We start from the raw sequence: 22437 nt of genomic DNA on the forward strand, positions 1-22437 counted from the left end.
GTGAGCCATGGCCGCTGAGCCTGCGCGTCCGGAGCCTGTGCTCCGCAATGGGAGAGGCCACAACAGTGAGAGGCCCGTGTACCGCAAAAAAAAAAAAAAAAAAGAAGGTAAATTGCACATATTCTTTTAGACATGCCAGTTGAAAAGTAGGAGTTCATTACAAGTTATTTTGAGTTAAGGAAATTACTTGACATTAAAAAGGAAAAACAACTGTAAACTACAGAGGCTTGACTACCAAGATTTTGAACATCAGCTAACATGTACATAAATAAATACTACTAAAGCAAAATTTTTACTGAGCTTAATACAAAGTTAAGGATGTTTTCAGCCATCTGCCAAATCACAAGATGTAGAAGCTAGTAAGAGAGACTAAATTGCACAGATTACAGATTTAAGCAGTCCTTGAAGGTTTCTACTTGGTAGCATCAGAGGAATATAGAGAACTCTAAATCGTAACAGTTCCATTTCTAAGGACCTACAGAATCTAAAACAGACAGGCTAGATGAACTATCTTATCCCTTTAACTTTCTGTAACTGTTACTATAGTTTAAAAACCACAGTCACTTAGGAGTTTCACAGTTTTTGACATAAGAAATTCAAATACAATTATGTTTAAATATCAATACATTCCTCTATGATGATAAAGGCAGCAATGTGGTTCCAACCTAGTGAATATAAATTATCTCCACATATACATACTATGTTACATAAATTTGTTAAATTTTTTGATACCAACCCTTCAAGTTTAATTGAACATTTTAGCTGACTTAGGAATTCCAGTACTCAATTTTATCACTGTGTTGCCTGCATTATAATTTTACCCCTGAGAAGTATAGGAAGTTTGGGCTCATTGTTCAATAAAGGTTTAAATTTGGAGTTTTAGAACACTTAGTTTAGTAAAAGAACAGTCCACACAAGCTGAATTTGTTATTCTGGTAATTTAGCAAGAGGAATTTAAGGCCAAGTATTACAAGTAATCCACATTGCTTTCATTCACCAACAAATATACTAACAACACATTTATTTATACCCTTTATACAACTACAGGCTAATAGTAATAGGAAATCTAAATCTTAGGGTGATTTAAAACTTGATAACCAACTCTTTTGGGGTGATGAAACTGTTCTCTTGATTGTGGTGGTAGTTACACAATGTTACGCATTGTTAAAACTCATAGAACAGGGCACCAAAAAAAAATTTTACTGTATCTAAATTAAACAGTAAATTTAAAAAATTTGCTCAAATAACTTTCGAGTTTTGGAGTTTTGTCATGCATGTAGAAATCTCCACTTTTACAGCTTTAGAAGAGGATTTAATTTTTAGAACACTTCCAAATGCTCTAAAGATTCATGGGTTTGTTTTCTATAAAATAATGGTTTCAACAAAGCCACACTCTTATTCCTTTTAAACTAGCACTCAAATCACACCATTTTTTTCAAAAACAACTGGAATAAGTTCAATTAGCTAAAAATAGTAGAATGTGATTACGATTACAAGGTAAAAACCAAATACTAGACATAGAGGTAGCTAAGTAAGTTCTCCTGGGCCTGAGAGAATCAAGGACGGAAGAAATTTGGAGGTTACTTTGAACTCAACTTTTTTTTTTTTGATAACTTAAATTACATTAAAATTAAGAATTTCTCTTCATCAAAAGGTACCACAGGAAAAATGAAAATATCAACAAAGTGAGAGAAAATATTTACAATACATATAACTGGTAACATATTAGCATCTAGGACAAACCTCCGGTTTCATTTGTCATGATTAACATATTGGGCGCAATAATTCTTTGTTGTGGAGGCTGTTTTAGCATCATCCCTGGCCTCAACTTATTAGATGCCAGTAGCTCTCCCCTGCCAAATTGTAGGACCACTGAAAATGTCTGCAGAAATTGTCAAATGTTTCCTAAGGGGCAAATTCTCCTCCAGCTGAGAATCACAGATGTAAACTAAGTGAAAAATGAAATAAGTCAGACAAAGACAGATACCCTACATCAGGGGTCCCCAACCGGTCGCGGCCTGTTAGGAACCGGGCTACAGCAGGAAGTGAGCAGCGGTCGAGCGAGCGAAGCTTCATCTGTCGCTCCCCATCGCTCCCCATCACTCGCGTTACCACCTGAAGCGCCCCCCCACCCTCACCCCCATCTGTGGAAAAACTGTCTTCCGTGAAACCGGTCCCCGGTGCCAAAAACGTTGGGGGCCAATGCTCTACATTATCACTTGTATGTGGAATCTAAAAAATAAAACAAATGATTATAAAAAAAAAGAAACAGATTCAGATATAGAGAACTAGTGGTTGGTTACCCGTGGGGAGAGTGAAGAGGGGCAAAAAAGGGGTAGGGGATTAAGAGATACAAACTACTATGTATAAATTAATCAACAAGGATATATTGTACAGCACAGGGAAATATAGCCATTATTTAGTAATTGAACTCAACTTTTTTTTTTTTTTTTTTTTTTTTTTGCGGTACGCAGGCCTCTCACTGTTGTGGCCTCTCCCATTGCAGAGCACAGGCTCCGGACGCACAGGCTCAGCGGCCATGGCTCACGGGCCCAGCCGCTCGGCGGCATGTGGGATCTTCCCGGACCGGGGCGCGAACCCATGTCCCCTGCATCAGCAGGCGGACTCTCAATCACTGTGCCACCAGGGAAGCCCTCAACTTTCTTTTAAAATGCATATTATAATACGTTCCATAAGAAAAAGCTTTTAGAACTTCCAGTTGCTCTAGAGATGCATAAGCATCTAATTCGCAGACTTAAAAGGGCTCTATGGGCTTACCAGGTACAGTTCAAGTGATGGACCCAGAACAATGGAAGCAAACTTTTCTAAAAGTGAATGGAAACCAATGAAATTCATTCAAAAAGCTTATTTCCTTGTCCATGCAGCTGCAGTCTGCTTCAGGACATTTCAGAAGAGAACGTGAATATACACAGTAAGACTCAGCTTCTCTAGAGATCAAAGGGCAGGGCCAGTACTAAAGTGCAGTGAGGTGCAAAATTTAAAGGGCCACCAAATTAAAGCAAAAAAAAAAATTCATGATGACTAAAATACCAAAATTATAAAATATATGATCTAAGCTTGCACTTGCATGACCACAAGAGTGAGTGCCTCACTCACCTCACCCTAAGCCTGGCCCACAGTTCCTATCTTTTAAAAAAACTTTGATACTTTGTTTATCATGGATTCTTTTTTTGCATTAGTTTTGTTTTTTTTTAATAGTGCATTAAAGTATTATTTATCTTTATCACTGTGAGGTTTTTTTTTGATACTCCCTTAAATTTTGTACCCAGAGCAGGTAAGTCACTAGCTCTGGCCCTGACAAAAGACTTGGAAACAGTTACCAAAAAACTCAGTTAACAGGATTTAATGCCTATGAAGACAATCATAATAAAAGCAATCATGGCATCTAGTTACCTGGCAGATAGGAAGTGACTTAAAGGAGGATGGGATGGGGCTGCCAGACAGACACATGAATAACAATGAGAAACCTGAGTTGTATCTAGAGGACAGGAACGACAAAGAGCAACTAAAAAGCAACCATTACTTATTAGAGTTATAGTTGAGGTTCACAAGTGGCTCAACAAAAAGTAAAATGAAGGCCATATACATTTTTAGAAGTATCTACAAAAAAACATAAATCTGGCATTTAAAGGGTAATCTTTCAATGATTCTACATAAATGGGGTATTACAATGCTTGATTTCACCTGTCACTTGTTTTTTAAGCTCAGACATCTGCTGGAAGCAGATAGCCAACGTGTTCCCCTACAATTAGCACAAGTAGTAAAACCAGTATCTCCAATGAAAAATTTCTGTGGTCATTAATGAACATATATTGCATGTTTTGTTCCAGGCACAGTGGCTAAGTACTTAATTTTTACATTATAAATAAAACAGATACAAAAAACAAATCAAACGAATTATTTTCAGGTGGTCACTATCCTTCAGGTGGACACTATCCAGGTTAAGAAAGAAAACTTTGCCAGCCATTTCAGAAAACTTCCATGCACTCCATCACAATCACCACCCTCTTACCCCCACCATAATCAACCACTATCCTGACTTTCATAGTAATCACTTCTTTGTAGTTTTAAGTGTTTTGTCACCCAAATGTGCATCCCTACACAGTTTTTAAAAACTGTATCTTGAACCTCTTTTAATCTATAGGTCCTTTCTCCATCCCTGTCATTTCCTTTCAATTTGTCTTTTGAAGACCCCTCGACCTGTTGAGTTTCCCAGTCTGGATTTTGCTGATTACATACTCATGGTGCATTTCAATGTGTTCTTGTATTTCCTGCAAATAGGCAGCTAGATCCAGAAGACTAGATCAGACTCAGGATTGATTCCTTTGGTAGTCTATAGGTAATGTCTCACTATCTTTGCAATCTTAGCAGCTATTGCTGTTTAATATGCATCCATTCAGTAACGACTGCAAAATGATTACATTCTGCCACTTCTTTTTCACTGATTAAAATACTAATATATAGAAATATTTCCCCTCATCTACTATTTGGTTACCCCGTATTATAGTTCATATAAGAAAGGCAGGATAAATACTTGATTCTTTCACTTTACTGTCCCGTTTTCAAGAACGTAAACTGGTTTCCTAACATCCTCTTAAGAGAACCAATTCTTTTTTCAGTTATGTATTCTTTTCAGATTATTTTCCATTATATGTTATTATTAGATATTGATTACAGTTCCCTGTGCTATACAGTAAATCCTTGTTTTTTAATCTATTTTATGTATAGTTGTGTGTATATATATAGATAGATAGATAGATAGTTGTTAATCCCAAGGGAACCAATTTTTAAAATATCATCAGGAACTTTTAAATATATTTGACATGTTCCAATCTATTGCAATTATCATTGTTGAAGCTCAAACTGTTCCATCTTTGGCCAGTGGGAACCTCTTCAAGATGGCTCGTGAGTCCTTTTGACACGACCCCCAGTACCTGTTGATAGCTTCCTTGCTATCTAGCATGACAAGATGATCCAGGCTAATCCTGAACATTTCGTGCCCAGACCTGGAACCAGAAATTTCTCCAAAAAGCTGTTTGTTTCTGTTTAAGTGAGAAGCAGCATTTCAACGTCACAAACTGAGTGCTAAAGATACTCATTGTTTCTGAGCCTTTTCAGTGGACAGAGCTAGGAAATACACAAATTTAAACATAAAATACCTCAAGTTCATACTGATACTTCTAATTCAAATGTGATACCATAAAAGTTTCTCCTTAGCCTTTTTTAGTACATGTGTATTACCTTTCTTCCATACTAAGATCCCAGTTTGCAAGGACACAGAGGGATAAAACTGGAATATCCCATACTCATTTGTTTTAGCCAACATTATAGTCTCTGAATAACAATCTAAGTATCTAGATAAAAGAACCTGATGTGTTTATTGAAAGCATTAAAAAATGCTTGGCACATGGTCTCTCAATTCTCCCATTTTTAAAAATAGCTATACTGTACCTATATTGTTCAAATATAAGGCTTTACATAGTATATCATCAACCTCTCAGCCCTCATTTTGTGTTAAGTATATATTTAATACTTACAATCAGGTCTTAAGCTAATGTCTTTTATTGTTTTGGTGGTCTAAAAGTCAAAATCATTCTCCAATACACTCTGTTCCTCCAATACAACTTCCTGTGATGGCAGAAATATTCTGTATCTGTGCTGTCCAATACAGTAGCCACTAGCCACGTGTGGCTTTGAGCACCTGGCATGTGGTTAGTGTGACCGAGCAACTGAAGACTTATTTTACTTAACTGTAATTAATTAAAATTTAAAGTGTCATATGTGGCTAGCAATTACCTTACTTGACAGCGTATCTTTATTAGATTCTTCAAGAAGGGCTCATGCAAATAATATTCTCTGAATTCTTATACATTACCCTTTAAGCCTGAAAATGTTTGACTGGATATAAAATCTTTGGTTCACATATCCTTTCATTATCTTAAATGTTACTCCATTTTCTTGTAGCATGAAGGATTGCTGTCAAAGTTTGACGATTATCATTTTATTTCCTTTATACTCCATAGGCTCTTTTTCTTTAAAGCCCAGTTGTTTTACTAGAATATCCTGGTGTTGGTTGCTCTGGCTCAATATTCTGCAGAGCACTGTTTCAGTATGTAGTTTTAAAGTTTTTTAATTTCAGGAAATTTTTCTGAATTATAGTTTTTAGTATTTATTCTTTTCCCTTACTTTGGTTTTCTTCTTTAGGAACTTCTATCAGTGTTGGATATCCTTTGCCTAACTTCAATATGTCACTTTTGAATCGTTCTCTTCGTTTTTTTCATTTTAGATTCCCCCCTTTCTTACATCTTTCTCTTAAAGCATCATCTGTTGTACATACTTGGTCATGTTCTTTATAGTTTAGTCTTCATTACCGAAATGACTTTCTTCTATTTCTAATGCTTTCCTGAGTTCTGTCACCTCATCCGAGTTTTTCTAATCCTGATTTGTTATTTTTAACATTTTGTGTTATTTTATTAATGTCTTTACCTCATTTTGAAATAGTTGTTGGTTTAGTTTAAGTTCTGTTTAGTGTGCACATTCTGACATGCTTTTACTGTCTAACAGGGATACTATTCTGTTTTCCTCTTAAAACACCTTTGTATGCAACCTTAGTGCTTTTCTTTCATTCATTTTTTTTAACATCTTTATTGGAGTAGAATTTCTTTACAATGGTGTGTTAGTTTCTGCTTTATAACAAAGTGAATCAGCAATACATATACATTCATTTTTATGTGAAATTATTTTTTATGAACTGTAGAACGAGGTGAAATACAAGAAAGCGTTTCTAACTTCTTAGGGATCTCTATTGTTTTTGTAGTGTTTAAAAACATGACTGCTTTCCAGGATTCCTTGGCTCTGTTCTCTCAGCTTTAGTCTGGACCTGCTCTTTCCCTATCCTCATCAACTTTGATTCCACTCCCAGCAGTTTCTACCCAGTGAGGAATATTATCCTAAAAGGTAGCCCTGCCAGGTCAGTTTTCAGAGTTCTTAGGGGCAAAACTGTTCCACGTCCTTTAGTCCCTTTACCATGTACCCAAAGCACTCACCTGGTATTGGAGAGGTCAAATCCCTTCCCAGTCTTAGCTGTTCCTTCCAAATTGGCTGCCCCACTGTCCAGTGAATTCTTATTAGTTCTTTTGGGGTTCTTCTGTTCTCAGGTCCATCAGACAACATCCCCGATGCTTCTGTCTTATTGCTCCCACATTGACCCTGACAGCATGCAGGTCTTGTGACTGATGGTTTGTCCCTACCTGCTTAAATTCTGGGGTTCATGGGGAGACCTTGTCCCCTAGTTTTGTTGTTAAACATTGTCCCATGGGTATTGGTTTTGCTATTTCCATTTTTATTTGGGGACGCAGACTGAAAAGCTATGCTGTTGCTGCCACCACGTCCCCAGAATTCTGCTGAAAATTTTAAATTATATTAACTCAGTGGAATTTCACAACCACTTCATAAATTGGTACTATCAGTACCTCCAAGCTCACAGATAAGAAAGGTTCAATAATTTGTCCAAAATTACATAGCTAGTAAGTTGTAAAACCAAGATTCTAACCTGGATCTCTTAAATTCTAGAGCCAAACTTTTCAGGAATTAATTTTGTGAAGTGTGAAATACCTTTACCTTAATTTCTGTATAATAAAACTTAACTTGAAGTTTAAGAAACTAGTACAAGTCCTCTAAATTTTCAATGGGGTTAGCAAAACAATAGCTATGAAATCATACCAAAGCTAAATTTGCAAGAAAAAAAATTGAAATTTAATACTGGAGATTAAAGTAATCTTATCTAATCACTAGAATTGTTGTATGGGCATGTTCATGAATAGAAAAAGAGGCTTCCAAAGTAAGGAACCACTAATAACCTACCTGGCCTGCCTTGTGTAGGCGGAGATACAAATAGAGGCTGTATAGCATTCTGTGAGGAAATTGAAGTGGTACTACTAGCTTGATTAGCTGCTGCACAGTTAGGTAAGACTGGAGCTGGAACAATATTTGCACAGGAAGCTGCAACTGCTGCAGAATTCACCATCACCACCTGTAAGTGTGGAAGAAAGTTTAGAACTCTAAGTTTGGTTTCACAAACAATATTGGTCTCTTATCTGATCCTAAACTTCAGGAAATAGTATTCTAATAACTAAAACACCAAGAAGCCAATATTTATGTAAACCTAATACAGGAAGGTTATTTTTTTTAGAAGACCCCAGATGACTTTGAGAGATTTACTTTTTTATTTTAATATTTTTCTGGAAAGGTAATACATTAATATGATTCAAAAACCAAGTATAAAATTGTATACAATGAAAAGTTTCCTCCAACCCCTGTCCTCCATCTGCCTAGTTCCTCTCTCCACAAACAAGTAACCTCTGGGTTTCCTGAATACTATCCAGGAATTTATAGTACATATTTATTTTTACATGCATCTATGTTTCCCCACACACACTTAAAAAAAAAAAACAAACAGAAAATGTTCTTTGCTTATTTTTTTTTTTAACTTCGTGAGACTGCAACTTGTTTCTCTGATTAGGCCACAGCATCCAATACAGGGCTGTGCACAGAAAGATGTTCAATAAATGGTAACAGATTCTTCTTCATGAACACCCTGTCCTCACCGTAGTCTCCATTTTCTTATTACCCACTGCAATGTGGCTGCTACCCTCTCTGGTTCTCAGAAACTGTATTCAAAGTCACAGTGGTCTCCATGGCAACAAATCATAGTAGACTCTTGTTAGTCCTTATGTTGCTTTACGGCTTGGCAGCAACTGACACTTGACTATTCCTTGAAACATTCTCTTCCTGGGGCTTCCATAATAATACACTCTCCTGCTTTTCCTCCCTCCTTGGCTATTCCTTCTCTACCCATTTTCTAAATGGTGATGCACAGGCTCTGTTCTAGATGCTGTTCTCAATCTCTTCCTTTTTCCAGGATGATCTTATTTACTCCTACGGTTTCAGCTACCTTTCTGATGCCAGCTTCCCATTCTATAAGAAAGCTTTACATTTTAAGTTTCAGGAAATGGCACAGACTTGACAGGTAATTTATATTAACTCACTCATTATATAAGAGGTTCAGAGTAGACTGAGTAGTCCAATGCCAGCACACAGAACAGTGTCTGGAACACAGCAGATGCTCCATCAATTTGTTAATAAATTTACTAATTCTTGTGCCAGGCACCAGGAAGTACAATAACAATTAACATAAGAATATAAGCAGCTTCTTTGAAGTATGATGAAGGGCAGAGAACAAAAAGAAAAAATTCATTTTCTTCTGTTTAGGCCACTGCAACTGATTGTAAAATAAAACTATAAAGATTACCTTCTGGGGGTAGTTGTATGAGGTAACTGTATCATGAGGAGACATAGGACATGGTCTTCTATCCTGAAGAGACTTTAATGAATACAGAAGTACAAATAAGGGGAAATCAAGAAATTAAACAATACATCAATAAAAGATCTGCTTTGTTTCAACATCTCCTAAAGATAAGTGAAAGTGATCTGTCCTAAAAGTATTCAAATTTGGAGGTGGCTACTATGATAATGCTCCAAAAGGTATCACCCTAGTGCCTGACTTAGGTGGCTGTTCTATTTCCCGTCTACAGAAATCCTGACCATATCCAACTCTAGTCCCAATGTAGATACTAAAATGTAATGGAGAATTGTAATTTAAACACTTTCTCAGTGTCCTCTCTTGCCTTAAAAAGCTCAAAATCAGTAGGGCCAGCAACAGTGTTGCTAAAAGAAAGCATTCCATCAAAAGGAACAACTTGGGACAAGGGTGGATAACTGGTTGGTCAGCTGCATCCTACCTAAGCAGGATGTAGTATAATCCAAACACCATTCCCCTTTGGCTCAAGACCTTGTCTTTGTGAAAGTAACAATGATTTTAAAAGGCTCAGAATTATGCATGACAGACTGTCATGACAGAAAAATAAACTAGCAGCAGAAGCTGGTAATAAGGACACAGAGGAAATCAGGTGAAACAATCACAGGAAACAAGAGGAACCACATTGGGACAAAGACAAGCCCAACTTAACATGGACCTAAGAGTGCATGTTTCGAAAGTCTGTGTTGAAGTACAGCCCAAGTACCGGCCAAAAAGCAAACTTTAGCCCTGGCTCAGAAGGCCCAGTGTGAATTCTAAACAATTCTAGAGAAGGATTTAGGCGAGAGTTGGGCGTGGAATTAAGAAGAAAAAATGTTCATAGTTTCTTAAAAGGTTCTGTGCCTGGAAATCTTTAAGTCCTGCATTGCTCTTCTCCCCTCAGAATGCTGTGAAAAAATTACTTAGAAAAATTACTTAGAAACTTGGTGACTGGAGAGTGGGAGTGGAGCATGTCATGAAGAGATTGAAACCTACTGGGGATGTATGATAAAGTAAGTTCAGAACAAAAAGGAACACGTGACAAGTGAGATTAAAGGGACAGAAAGAAAGTGTCTACTCCTGTCATCCCTGAAGGCGAGATTTTTACTTGCTTTTTCAACTTGGGTGGCTATTTCAAGAAATGGTGTAAAAAGCATGTGATATGAGAATAGTAATGACAGACTGAGAGGAAAAACTATTTCTCTAGCAGGGGCAAAGGAAGGAAAGGAGAAATAATGGGAAGAGAATAATACATCACAGTTTTCATCACCTTCCTAAGATGTATTGCCTAAACAGTAAAAACAAAAATTCAGTACATGAAGCTATCAAAGTTAAGATTAATCACAGAGAATAGAGGGTAGTCATTCAACTTCCTCACAAATATTCCAGCTCTCCTCCTAGGTACATGGGTAGGTTGCTCTTCCCGGCCTCATCTCATTAGGTATGGGCACATGACTTGTTTGGACAATGAAATATGAGCAGAAATATTGAGAGCCAGTATTTAAATTCCCTATCTTCAGCTCTGCCAAGGTGACTGTGAAAGTACATGTCCATCAGCCTGGGTTCCTGAGTGACTCTGATGAACAAAGGCCTGCTACCAACCTGCACTGGACCTATAACATTAGCAAGAACAGCTGTGTTAAGCCGCTGAGATTTTGGTGGACTGTTGCTGCAGCGTAACCTAGCTTGACCAAAACAGTAATTGGTAACTAAAATTAGGGTGCTGCTGTAACAAAAACCTAACTTGAGAAGGAGATTATGAATTTGTAGCTCCTAAGGGAAGAGGTTTGGAAAACAGAATGTTAGTTTTGTGTTTTGATTACTGCTGGCAGAGTTTAGCAAGGTATTTTAAGACAGATGTGTACAGAAAAGTAGTTTGTAGGCAGGAATGAAAGGGAATAGAGTCCTTGATACTAGGACTTGTAGGGTTTGGAGAGGCAACCGCTTCAACTCAAAACTCTAAAAGATAAAACTGATAAATGCTTTGAACAACAAAGAGAAGGTAAAACTCGGCCTTGAAGGAAGACTCAAATCATTGTTAAAATATGATTGCACTAAAGTATCTCAAAGCAAGAGTCCCATTAAGGATATAACACCCAATGAATCCTTGCAGTTGGACAAAATGGCTCATGGAAAAGTATTCAAAGGTATGGCTCTTTCATCAATGCCTGATAAGCTAAAGGTATTTGCAATCAAGTAGAGACAGGGATAAGAATGCAAAGAATTATAGCAAATCTAAGTAGTATATTTATAAAAAAGAATTGTCAGTATGGCTACTGGCAAATGAAACTAATAGGAATCAGAGAAGCTGCACAATAAGTTACTCACATAGCCAAAGACACCATGAGCAGAACTAAAACTATCCAACTGAGATAAAACCACCCTTGGGCCCTCAATTTTCAATGAGTAAGAAGCAGGCTGAGAAAGCTGCTCAGTTGCCAAGAGGGATTATTCTCCAATGCCTACTTCAAATATAGCCAAGGAAGGAAGGGCCTTGGAGTACTCAAGAGCCCCAGAAAACAACGAACCAGGGAGCCTCTCCAGGGAACAGTCCCCATGCCTAGGTTGGGGGCCCTCAAAATGTCTGTCCAGCATGATGTCAGAATTGCTATGGGCCAGTAACTGTTTCTCCCATTCTGCCTGCATCTGAATGGGAAGTTCTACTGCAATTTTTCAGTCCCTGCTCTACCACTGGAGATCGGGTGTGTAGGGGGTAAATAACTTTGTAGATTTGGTTTAGGCCTCCAGATCAAGAGGAGCCACATCTGGACCAATACAAAGAGTACTACACACTTCCCAGAAACCCTGGGCTCTGAGCTTAATCACACTGAAGGGGATTTTGGGGTTGCCTCTCGTGAGGTGGAAGGAAGTATTTTGCCTGTGGGAGTTTCCACTGAATGTTGTAATCCTTAGTGCTGTTAAAATATTTCCAACTTTTTGACTTCTAGGCACAGAGAAGTTAGAGCCTTCAAGAGAAACATGCTCTGGCCGATGAAAAAGAAATGGAGGGCTTCCCTGGTGGCGCAGTGGTTGGGAGTCCGCCTGCCGGTGCAGGAGACACGGGTTCGTGCCCCGGTCCGGGAGGATACCGCGTGCCGCAGAGCGGCTGGGCCCGTGAGCCATGGCCGCTGAGCCTGCGCTCCGCAATGGGAGAGGCCACAGCAGTGAGAGGCCCGCGTACCGCAAAAAAAAAAAAAAAAAAAAAAGAAATGGAAAAGAAAGTGATATGTGTCATCTCCAGGTAGAAACTGTAAGAGCCAGTGCACCATTCACTACCTTTTGTTTCCTGCCTTAGCAATCATGGATGGAGCTTCCATCAGCTTAAGTCCCTAAGCAGAGTCCTCCTGCAGACCTCCACTACACATGTAGCATAACCAAGAAGTAAACTCTTGTTATATTAAGTACCTGAGATTTATGGCCCATTGTTACTCTGTTAGAAAGATCATGATAAAATCCTCTAAAAAAATCATCATCGCCAATGTTCAAATTTCCTCTTGTATCAACACATATTCGGAACATCTCTATGACAATTTCTAGAAGGGGTGTGATCTCGGATGAGTTAATTTCTGGGCCTCAATTTCTTTATCTACAAAATGGGAATGATACCCTAATACCTCATAGGATTGTTCTGATTTAAATACATTTATATGTATAGCACTCAGAACAGTGTTCTAGTACACAGGAGCTATATGTGTTTGTCATTATTATTAAATACCTACCAAGTTTGCTGTAGATTCAGTTGTGCTGTAAACACCTGAAGTTTCATAGTCTTGTTCTAGAGGATACAGCCAAAGTAAAAATAATGAGCACTATTCTATAGTTTGAAATTTTATAAATAATGAGTATCAGATTTTACCTAGATCTCACTGACCTGAAGGATAAATATATTCTTCATGATATCCCCCTAGAAAAAAAAGACAGAAAAAGTGTGTTTATGTAGGAATTCTTGCTCAGAGAACCAGATGGCCAGCACTTGCTTCTTCTCAAGTTTTATGGATATATGTTCAAAACTAAAATGTATACATCCTTGAAACAAGTGATTTGAGCTTTCATACTACTCAACAGATATTAAAGCCAGAGACTGGCTGTAAACAGTACAAATTTCTCCTTTGAAAATTCCCTTAGTTCTTAAGAGTTCAGACAGACGTGAAAAACCCACTTGCGTCCAATTCTGGTGGTAGAGTATGGTGATTAACTTCACTGGCTCTGGAGTTAGGACTGTCTAGATTTGAATCCTGATTAACTATATCACTTTAGGCAGGTTATTTAATCTTTCTGTCTTAATTTCTTCACTGTAAAACAGGGTTAACAGTACCTAGCTCACAGTGGGGTGAAAAGAACACAGCATGATGCTTGGCATATAGTAAATGGTGATTATAAAGTAATCTGAGTATAATAACCAGTAGTTTGCTTAGGTGAAAGTTAAAGGAATATGGCACGCTTCATCAGTTTTTCAGCCTGATTCAGGTAAATAATACATTTACAATCAGTTTGTTCTCAAAATATGGCTTAGAGGACTGAAGTACTTTGCTCTAAGATTGCTACACCATTGAAATTCAGAGAAAGTCAATCTTCAACTGGATAGTTTTCCAGCAAATAACACCCCAAAGGTCAAAACTGGATTGATTCTTAAACATGTCACTTATCCAACACACATGCAGGTAACCCTCCAGACAACAGGATTTAAGGTGAGAATGAATATTTGGTTACTCTGAATATGCCACTATAGGTGAACAGTACATATGAAGATACCCACTGTGCTAAAAGGAAAAGTAAAAGGGTCATCCTGAGTAAAAGAGCAGAGAATACGCATACTCAGGCACATGCATGCACACTAAGTTCTCAGAAATATCTATTTTCTCCAACGTAAGTAGCAGAAAGAATATCACAAGAAAATACATTGACCAGTAAGTCAAATCATTCAGACTGCCTCTTACCTCCTTAATCCACCCAATTCCTCCAGAATTGTTTCAGTAGGCATATTTCATTTTACAGAAAAGTGGTAAAAAAAAAAATAAGCACACCCAATGATGAGAGGCACTCTAACAACTATAAAGGTTATGTATACATGCTTTAGAGTCAGATAAACCCAAATTCAAAATTGATCTCTGCCAGTCACAAAGGACCACATATTGCATGATTCCTTTTATATGAAATGTCCAGAATAGGCAAATCCATTAAGACAGAAAGCAGACTGATGGTTACCTACCACTAGGGGCAGAGGGAGGGGATGCTGGGGGGATAATGAGGAATGACGGCTAATGAGTACAGGGTTTCTTTTTCTAAAATTGATTGTGGTGATGTATGCAACTTTGTGACTATACTAAAAACCACTGAATTGCACTTTAAACATTGAATTGTACACGTTAGGTTAATTGTATAGTATGTAGATTATATCTAAATAAAACTGTTATAAAAAAGATTAAATCTCTGCCACTTACCAGAAGTATGACTTTGGCCATGTCATTTACCCTCTGAACCTCAATTTCCTCATATAAAAAATAAAGAAGGGCTTCCCTAGTGGGAAGAATTGGTTAAGAATCCCCCTGCCAATGCAGGGGACAAGGGTTTGAGCCCTGGTCCAGGAAGATCCCACATGCTGCAGAGCAACTAAGCCCGTGCGCCCCAACTACTGAGCCTGCACTCTAGAGCCCGCGCGCACCAACTACTGAGCCTGCGCTCTAGAGCCCGTGCGCCCCAACTACTGAAGCCCGCACACCTAGAGCCCGTGCTCCACAAGAGAAGCCACCGCAATGAGAAGCCCATGCACCATAACGAAGAGTAGCCCCAGCTCGCCGCAACTAGAGAAAGCCCGCACGCAGCAATAAAGACCCAATGCAGCCAAAAATAAATAAAAATAAATTTATTAAAAAATTTTTAATAAAAAAATAATAAAATAAAGATACCATATTCCTCAGAGTGATAAAGTATTATATTGCTTAGTACAGCACATGGCCATTAGAACTCAATGAATAGTAATGTTTATAGATCAAGTAGATTTCTTTGGGCAACGAAATTATTTCACAGCAGTCTTGTAAAATAAGAGTCACATGAAAAGCCTAAAATAGTTATACAAATGGCGAGGACAACATGAATAGTTCCTCACTAATAAGGAACAGATATTTTCCATGCTGAAATCTCACCAAATCAAAACTCACTGAAGACCTATGCAGAGAGCTGAAAGTTTTAACAATGTAGTGGCCTACAGAAATAGAAGTCTGTCTTTCTGAAAAATACCAAGACATCTTCAAAAACCTAGCAAGCTCTGATACAAGAACTGATAACTCTTTCAAAATGAGTTGCCAGACAGAGTGAGACCACCCCCCCAAACCAAAACTTTAGCCTTGTTGTGCTAATACCACAAGAATCATCTTTTAAAAAAATATTTAACTGGAACTGACTCACCATTGTCATTCTGGCCATCACCTTCCTCTGAATTCAGAGTCTGTTTGCCTGAGCTATGTCCTCGCCTTGCAACATGGTATCTCGAAGTAGCAGGAACCATTGTAGAGGGCCCTCCATGATTCTGTACCAAAGAAATACACACATACACATGCAGTTCTCCCTATATAGTCAGAGAAAAAGCTATAAATATTTTAAATTTACTTTAGAATCAAAAATATGTGAGGAAATAATGATCAAGAAAACAGAAGATTTTAGCCCATACTTATATAGGCAAGATTATTTGTCCACCTCTACTCCTCCTCTATAAGAACAGCTTAAAAACACATTCTCTGCAATTTTTAAAAGCTCTAGGATGAAAACTCATGTTTTCCAGGAGGGGCTTTATTTGGTCATTTGTAAAACAGCTAAAATGTATCCATATTACCTTCACTTAAAAAAGTACAATAAAAAAAGTAAATAGCTTTTTGAGTAAAATTTTGACCTACTTACAGGTAAAGTTGGATAAGCAGTCTCATCCCCTTCTTCAACTTCATAAAAAGTAATGGTTTCTTCCAAGCCCCTGGGTATCTGTCCATTCTCTGGAACAAAGCTAAACTGGCACTCCTTATTCATACAATGCATCTGGCGGTGACTACGTCTAAAGGAACTTAAGTAGTTTGCAGAGTGAGAAGGGGAAAAAAAGATAAAGTATGGTAGTAACTTGTTTCTAATTTCTAAATAACAGTTCAAACATCTCAATGTTGACACTTTAAATTTTAGTCCATATATTTACTGCACAGCAACAAAGTCAGACTCACTCATTTTCTCTTTCAACACTTAAAATTCACTTACCGAGATCTATAAGAGAAGTTATCATAGCTCTGGCAGCACCTTTTACCTGGGCCAGGGTAAAAAGCAACTTTAGGGCTTGCCATGTTGTGCCTGTTTATAAAGCGAGGTGAATCTCTAAGAATAAAGGGGGAAAAAAAACCAGAACTCTTTATTTACTAGTGCTTGAGTAGTCAGTCTTTGTAGTTAAATAGAATTAACATATCCTTCTAAAAATGACCACATAGAAAGAGCTTTGCTTTCCTCACTACTGACATTAGGCCTATTCATTTTTTTTAAATTGCAGTATAGTTGCTTGACAATGTTGCGTTAATTTCTGCTGTACAGCAAAGTGATTCAGTTATACATATACATACATTCTTTTTTTATATTCTTTCCCATTACGGTTTGGCCTATTCGTTATTGACAGACACAGTGCCATATACATGGCACTCAGCTTGATGGCATTCTATCTTCTAGGATCTCTTCAACTGCTCCATCGTATTTTCCTAGACTATGAGAATACAAATCTTCAATAAATTTGGCAAGAATTTAAGTATACATCAGTTCCATCCGTTACGCTCCCTTCAGGCAGAGATTATAAAAGAAATCTAAACTATTAAGATATTTCTAAATTCTACTGTAATTCTGCGCAGGAATTATTTCCAATGTCTAAACAGAGATGTACATTATCTTGAAAGTCAGTTAAGACCTACCTGGGCATGCCATATCCCCGACCTTGTCCCTGAGATGAATGTTGAGGATGAAAATGTTCATTAGACGTAACACCGCCAGCTGTCTGTGAGTAGTGCATTGGAGAATCATGCCCATAACGCATACTGTGCTGAAGCCTGGGTGGGAGGAGGGGGTCTCCCCTGCTGTAAGCCATAGTCATATAAACCTCTTTCCCTCTAATTTTCTTGAACATCTTCCTCCGTTGTTTCACGTCCATCTCTGACATAGCTTTCAAGCAAACAAAGAAGCAATAAGCTTCAAAACCAAAGCAAAAGGTCCAGTGTCTCCCACAAATGTCTAAGACTCTCAGATGTTTTACTTAGGAAAACCATATGAATACAGGGAAGGAACTTCTGTATTTTCAAAGGATGTACTAGGTCTTTCATTCAGAAGGGCAAAACCAGCAAGTAACTTCTGTATCAATGGACATCTCAGCACTACCTTTAGTATAGGCAACTTTGGTCATCAAAACATAGAGTCGGTCATCCAGTCATCTACGTTACTGTTATCCAAAAAATTATATCTATTAATAGACATATTAAGACGGCTGCTTCCAGCGTCTCTGGCTGCTTCTATGAGGTGTTTTCCTAGTTCTTTGAGAAATCTTTTCCTTCAAGTTTTAGAAATTAAAAGCCACTCCACCTTAAGCTTAAACAAAGTCACCTAAACAGTAGTTCTCAGCCAGGGACAATTTTGCCCCTCCCTTTCTTGAGGCACATTTGGCAATGTCTGGAGACATTTTTGGTTGTCCTAACTTGGAGAAGGATGCTGCTGGCATCTAGTAGATAGAGACCAGGGATGCTAAGCATCCTACAATGCACAGGACAGCTCCCTACAACGAAGTATTATCCACCCTAAAAAGTCAGTAGTGCTGAAGCTGAGAAACTCTAACCCAGAATAAGACTTAATGTTCCAGCTTTTTTTTTTTAAGTGCAATGTAGGTAAATACAAGAGGAAAATAATAAAACCTTCAGCATACAAACCCATTTCTGGGACACAGCCCCAGGAAATTTTCTGGTAACCTCTTCCTTTCCTACTGGGTATAACATTCCCGGCAGGACCAGGTGTCACTTGTGTAACTGGTTTTAAGTTAGCCAGTGGAACAACATACCTTAAACGTAAAGATACCACCATTAAGCCATTGCAACACAGACTTAATTCTCATTTGATACATATACCTGATCCCTCCTGCTTCATTTTCAAGTGTTTTCTACTTAAACCTGTTAACACTAGCTTCCTCATTGAGGTTTTCTTTTTATGTTAAAAAACCTAAGAGCAGTTTGTACAATTTCACAGCTGTCTGTAGCACATATCATGCTCAGGAGGAAAGACTGTGGTAGACTAATTTACAAATATTTGTTGCCTCTCCTTGAAGAAGGATTATATTTTCTCACCCCATTGACTTTAGGCTTAGTTATGTAACCTATTTTGGCCAGGAAAATTTGAGCAGGTGCTTTAAAAACCAGCACACAGTTCGTCATGTTTTCATTTTTTCCCTGCCTGTGATCCTGGCAGCATATGTCTGGATAGAGCCATTGTCAACCTGGGTCCCCTTTGCTGACCTACTATGAACATGCTAAATGAGCAAGAAATGAACTTTTAAGTTGCCAAGAGTCTTTGGTTGTTAGGGCAGCATTACCTACTTTAATGGTTCTCAAAGTGGACCAACAGCATTAGCATCACCTGGAAACTTGTTAGAAGTTCAAATTCTTGGGCCCCACCACAAACTTACTAAATCAAACTTTGGGGGTGGAGCTCATCAATCTGTATTTTAACAAGCTCTCCCGGTAATTCTGGGGTATGTTAAAGTTTGAGAACAGATGGACTAGCCTATCTTGATATTGGCAGAGGCTCAGTTAGCAAACTAGCTTTCCAGTTAGTATAGTTTTATATCAGAATTCTGTTGTACTTAGTATTTCTAATAAGTTGGCTATTACCCAGGATTTTGAAACTTATGCATAGGTATACTGAAATTTCACACTTCACCATATGCTTTTACAACTGACGATAAGTCACCTTAGGCCAGTACCAGATATAACTTTGGTTCTCTTACTAGCATCCTGGTAACTCTCAATATTACAAAAAGGCATCAAAAGCCAAAGATTTTAGTAATTCAACAAATTATTATATCCTTACTTGTCTGCCAATTCTTCAATGAAGACTGTTACAGAATTGCTTTCATTTCCAACTTCCTGAATATGAGCATTATAATATCTTCCGCCTGATTCCAAATGAACCTGAAAGAGGGGAAGAGACAGTAAGAAAACATCTAGTCTCGAGTCAGATCTGGCTTTTGCCAAACAAAAACACTACTTCTCCTCCCAAGTGAAGTTCAGTATCTACTTATTAAGGCAGTTGATAATCAACACTGCCAGTCCAGTTCAATGGAGGCTGCACATGCTGAAACAGTGTTACATCTAATCACAAGTTTGTAATTAAAATTTAACCAAACATTAAAAAAATCCTAGCATTTTGTAAATTAGTTTTGTTGAACTCATATTAATGACTAAAACCACAATCTCAGAAAAACAAATTACTGATTCTTTAAAGAAGGAACTAACCTGACATTTGTCTCCCAAATAGTACTGTCTCCCAGCATACTCCATGTAATCAGATTTTTGAAGTTCTATGAAAGAAAATGAAGATTCAAGCTCAATCGAACTGGTTCCTTTGCTGTTTTACATCATTTCATTTTCTTATTTACTTTTACCACAGTGTTTTTGACAATGCTACCACTGTAAGCTAAAATCTGGAGGGAAAATGTCCTAAAGGGTCATTCCATCACTCTTGATGGGTTATTCTTGTGGTCAATCTAAGGAGACCTGCCAGAATAGTTTTGTGCTATAAAACACAAACAGGTGGAAATTGGGAGGTTGTAATCTTAGAGTTGGTCATATACCAACAAGGTACAGTTTGAAAGTAACACACTTCAATTTTTAAAAAAAAGGAAAAAAAAACCACTGTGTAGCTTCTTCAAAGCAATACAGTTTACCCTTGAACAGCACGGGTTTAAACTGCATGTATCCACTCATATGCGGATTTTTTTCAATAGTACTACAAGTACCAAGGTTGTTGAATCTGAGGATGTAGAACTGAGAATACAGAGGAACTGGGAATGCTGAAGGCTGACTACAAATTATATCTGGATTTTCAACTGCTTAGGGGGTCAGCAGCCCTAACCCCCACATTGTTCAAGGATCAACTGTGTTTTCATTGTGTTCCACAAGGTATTAACCTCATTCTAGATTATTAACTATACCTAGGTTCACCGCCGAGGTTCAAGGAGTTGAATATGAAACATTAAAGGCTACCTTGATGGCAGAACTTTAAGACCTACTTTGATCAACTTAGTTATCTTATAAGGGGAGAGAAACAATTACTTATTTCAAGGGTTGGCAAACTTTCTCTGTAAAGAGCCATATAGTAAATATTTTACAGTTTGTGGGCCATGGGCTTCCCTGGTGGCGCAGTGGTTGAGAGTCCGCCTGCCGATGCAGGGGATGTGGGTTCGTGTCCCGGTCTGGGAAGATCCCACATGCCGCGGAGTGGCTGGGCCCGTGAGCCATGGCCGCTGAGCCTGCGCGTCCGGAGCCTGTGCTCCGCAACGGGGGAGGCCACAACAGTTAGAGGCCCGCATACCGCAAAAAAAATAAAATAAAATAAATTAAAAAAAATAAAGTTTGTGGGCCATACAGACTCTTGCAATTATTTAAGTCTGTCATAAAACTTTATGGACACTTAAAATTGAATTTCATATAATTTTCATGTATCACAATACACTGTTCTTTTAATTTTTCCCTGACACTTAAAATATAAAAACCATTCTTAGCTCACAGACCATACAAAAACAGGTGGCAGACTGGATTTGATTCACAGGTCATAGTTTGCCAACACCTGACCTATTCATCTATCAGTGAGCAGTCTTGACACATTAAACTTAAGATGAACTTATTTCCACTTACAAGTTTCTGGTACTCTTAAAGTTATCTAAAGACACACAGTCTTTGCACAGTTGAAGTCCCTGATGAACATCAGACTCTAAAAGATCCCTCCCCAGTTCTAAACCTATTTGTTTCCTCCTTTGGATGTAAATCATGTATTGAGTAGGCTAAAAAGTACCATATAAACATATAAAAGTGGGTTTTTTTTAATAACAGTGGTTTGAAAACACCTCTTATTAAAAAAATTTGCAAAATTATTCTAGATCTGTCAGGATTCAAAAATATCCTGTTGATGTTTCATTACCTTTTCTGCTGTCCAGCCAAACATCAAATTCTACATTACGATAGATTTCTGGATCCAGGGCTTTGAGCACCTTATAAGGGAAGAGCATCTTTGATGGATTTTCTGGAGTCTAAAACAAAAATAATCATGCTACAAACTCACCATCCTTAAGTCTTCATTCTATGAAGAAGGAAGAAATAAGGTTCTTTTCTTCCTTTTTTAAAACTATGTACATATAGGCCTTTCCTTCTTTATTAAAAGAAATAGGACTTCCCTGGTGGCACAGTGGTTAAGAATCCACCTGCCAATGCAGAGGACATGGGTTCAAGCCCTGGTCCGGGAAGATCCCACATGCATCGGAGCAGCTAAGCACGTGCACCACAACTACTGAAGCCCGCACACCTGGAGCCCGTGCTCCGCAACAAGAGAAGCCCCAGCAATGAGAAGACTGAGCACCGCAATGAAGAGTAGCCCCGCTCACCACAACTAGAGAAAGCCCGCGCACTGCAACGAAGACCCAACATAGCCTAAATAAATAAATAAACCTTCATTAAAAAAAAAAGAAAAGCCACAATAAATTTTACTGTATTTTTTAAAAATCAGGAGTCTAAATAAGCACTATGCAGAAATCTAAAAGGTTATAGATGGCAGAAGGGAAATACTGTCTAAAGCAGCCAATAACTCAGGAGATACATAAATCAATGCAACACAGACCAGAATTAAAGATTCAGTCAGGGCTATTCAACAAGTCTCATCTTAATATGCATACAGAGGTGCAAGTGTTTCTGTACCCTAGACACCTAGACAAATCTGAAAAGGTTACTTCATTTTGGTCAAAATCTGCTACAATTTCCAAAAGAATTATCTTTTTCTTCTGCTTTCCTAGAATT

At 38.0% G+C, this 22437-nt stretch overlaps 1 protein-coding gene across 1 annotated transcript in view; it reads right to left on the reverse strand.

Moving 5' to 3' along the window:
- The window catches only part of ALG13 (ALG13 UDP-N-acetylglucosaminyltransferase subunit), a 74340-nt gene that overhangs the window by 19046 nt on the left and 32857 nt on the right, over positions 1-22437 (reverse strand). Inside the window, 12 exon segments of the mRNA XM_060292005.1 lie at positions 7885-8053; positions 9332-9403; positions 13096-13151; positions 13248-13280; positions 15782-15902; positions 16271-16427; positions 16613-16726; positions 17305-17551; positions 18307-18434; positions 19460-19560; positions 19885-19949; positions 21569-21677. Of these exon segments, the coding sequence (XP_060147988.1) occupies positions 7885-8053; positions 9332-9403; positions 13096-13151; positions 13248-13280; positions 15782-15902; positions 16271-16427; positions 16613-16726; positions 17305-17551; positions 18307-18434; positions 19460-19560; positions 19885-19949; positions 21569-21677 (1372 nt within the window).

This window comes from Globicephala melas, chromosome X (genome assembly GCF_963455315.2).
Source record: "Globicephala melas chromosome X, mGloMel1.2, whole genome shotgun sequence".
In the NCBI taxonomy this organism is placed as follows: Eukaryota; Metazoa; Chordata; class Mammalia; order Artiodactyla; family Delphinidae; genus Globicephala; species Globicephala melas.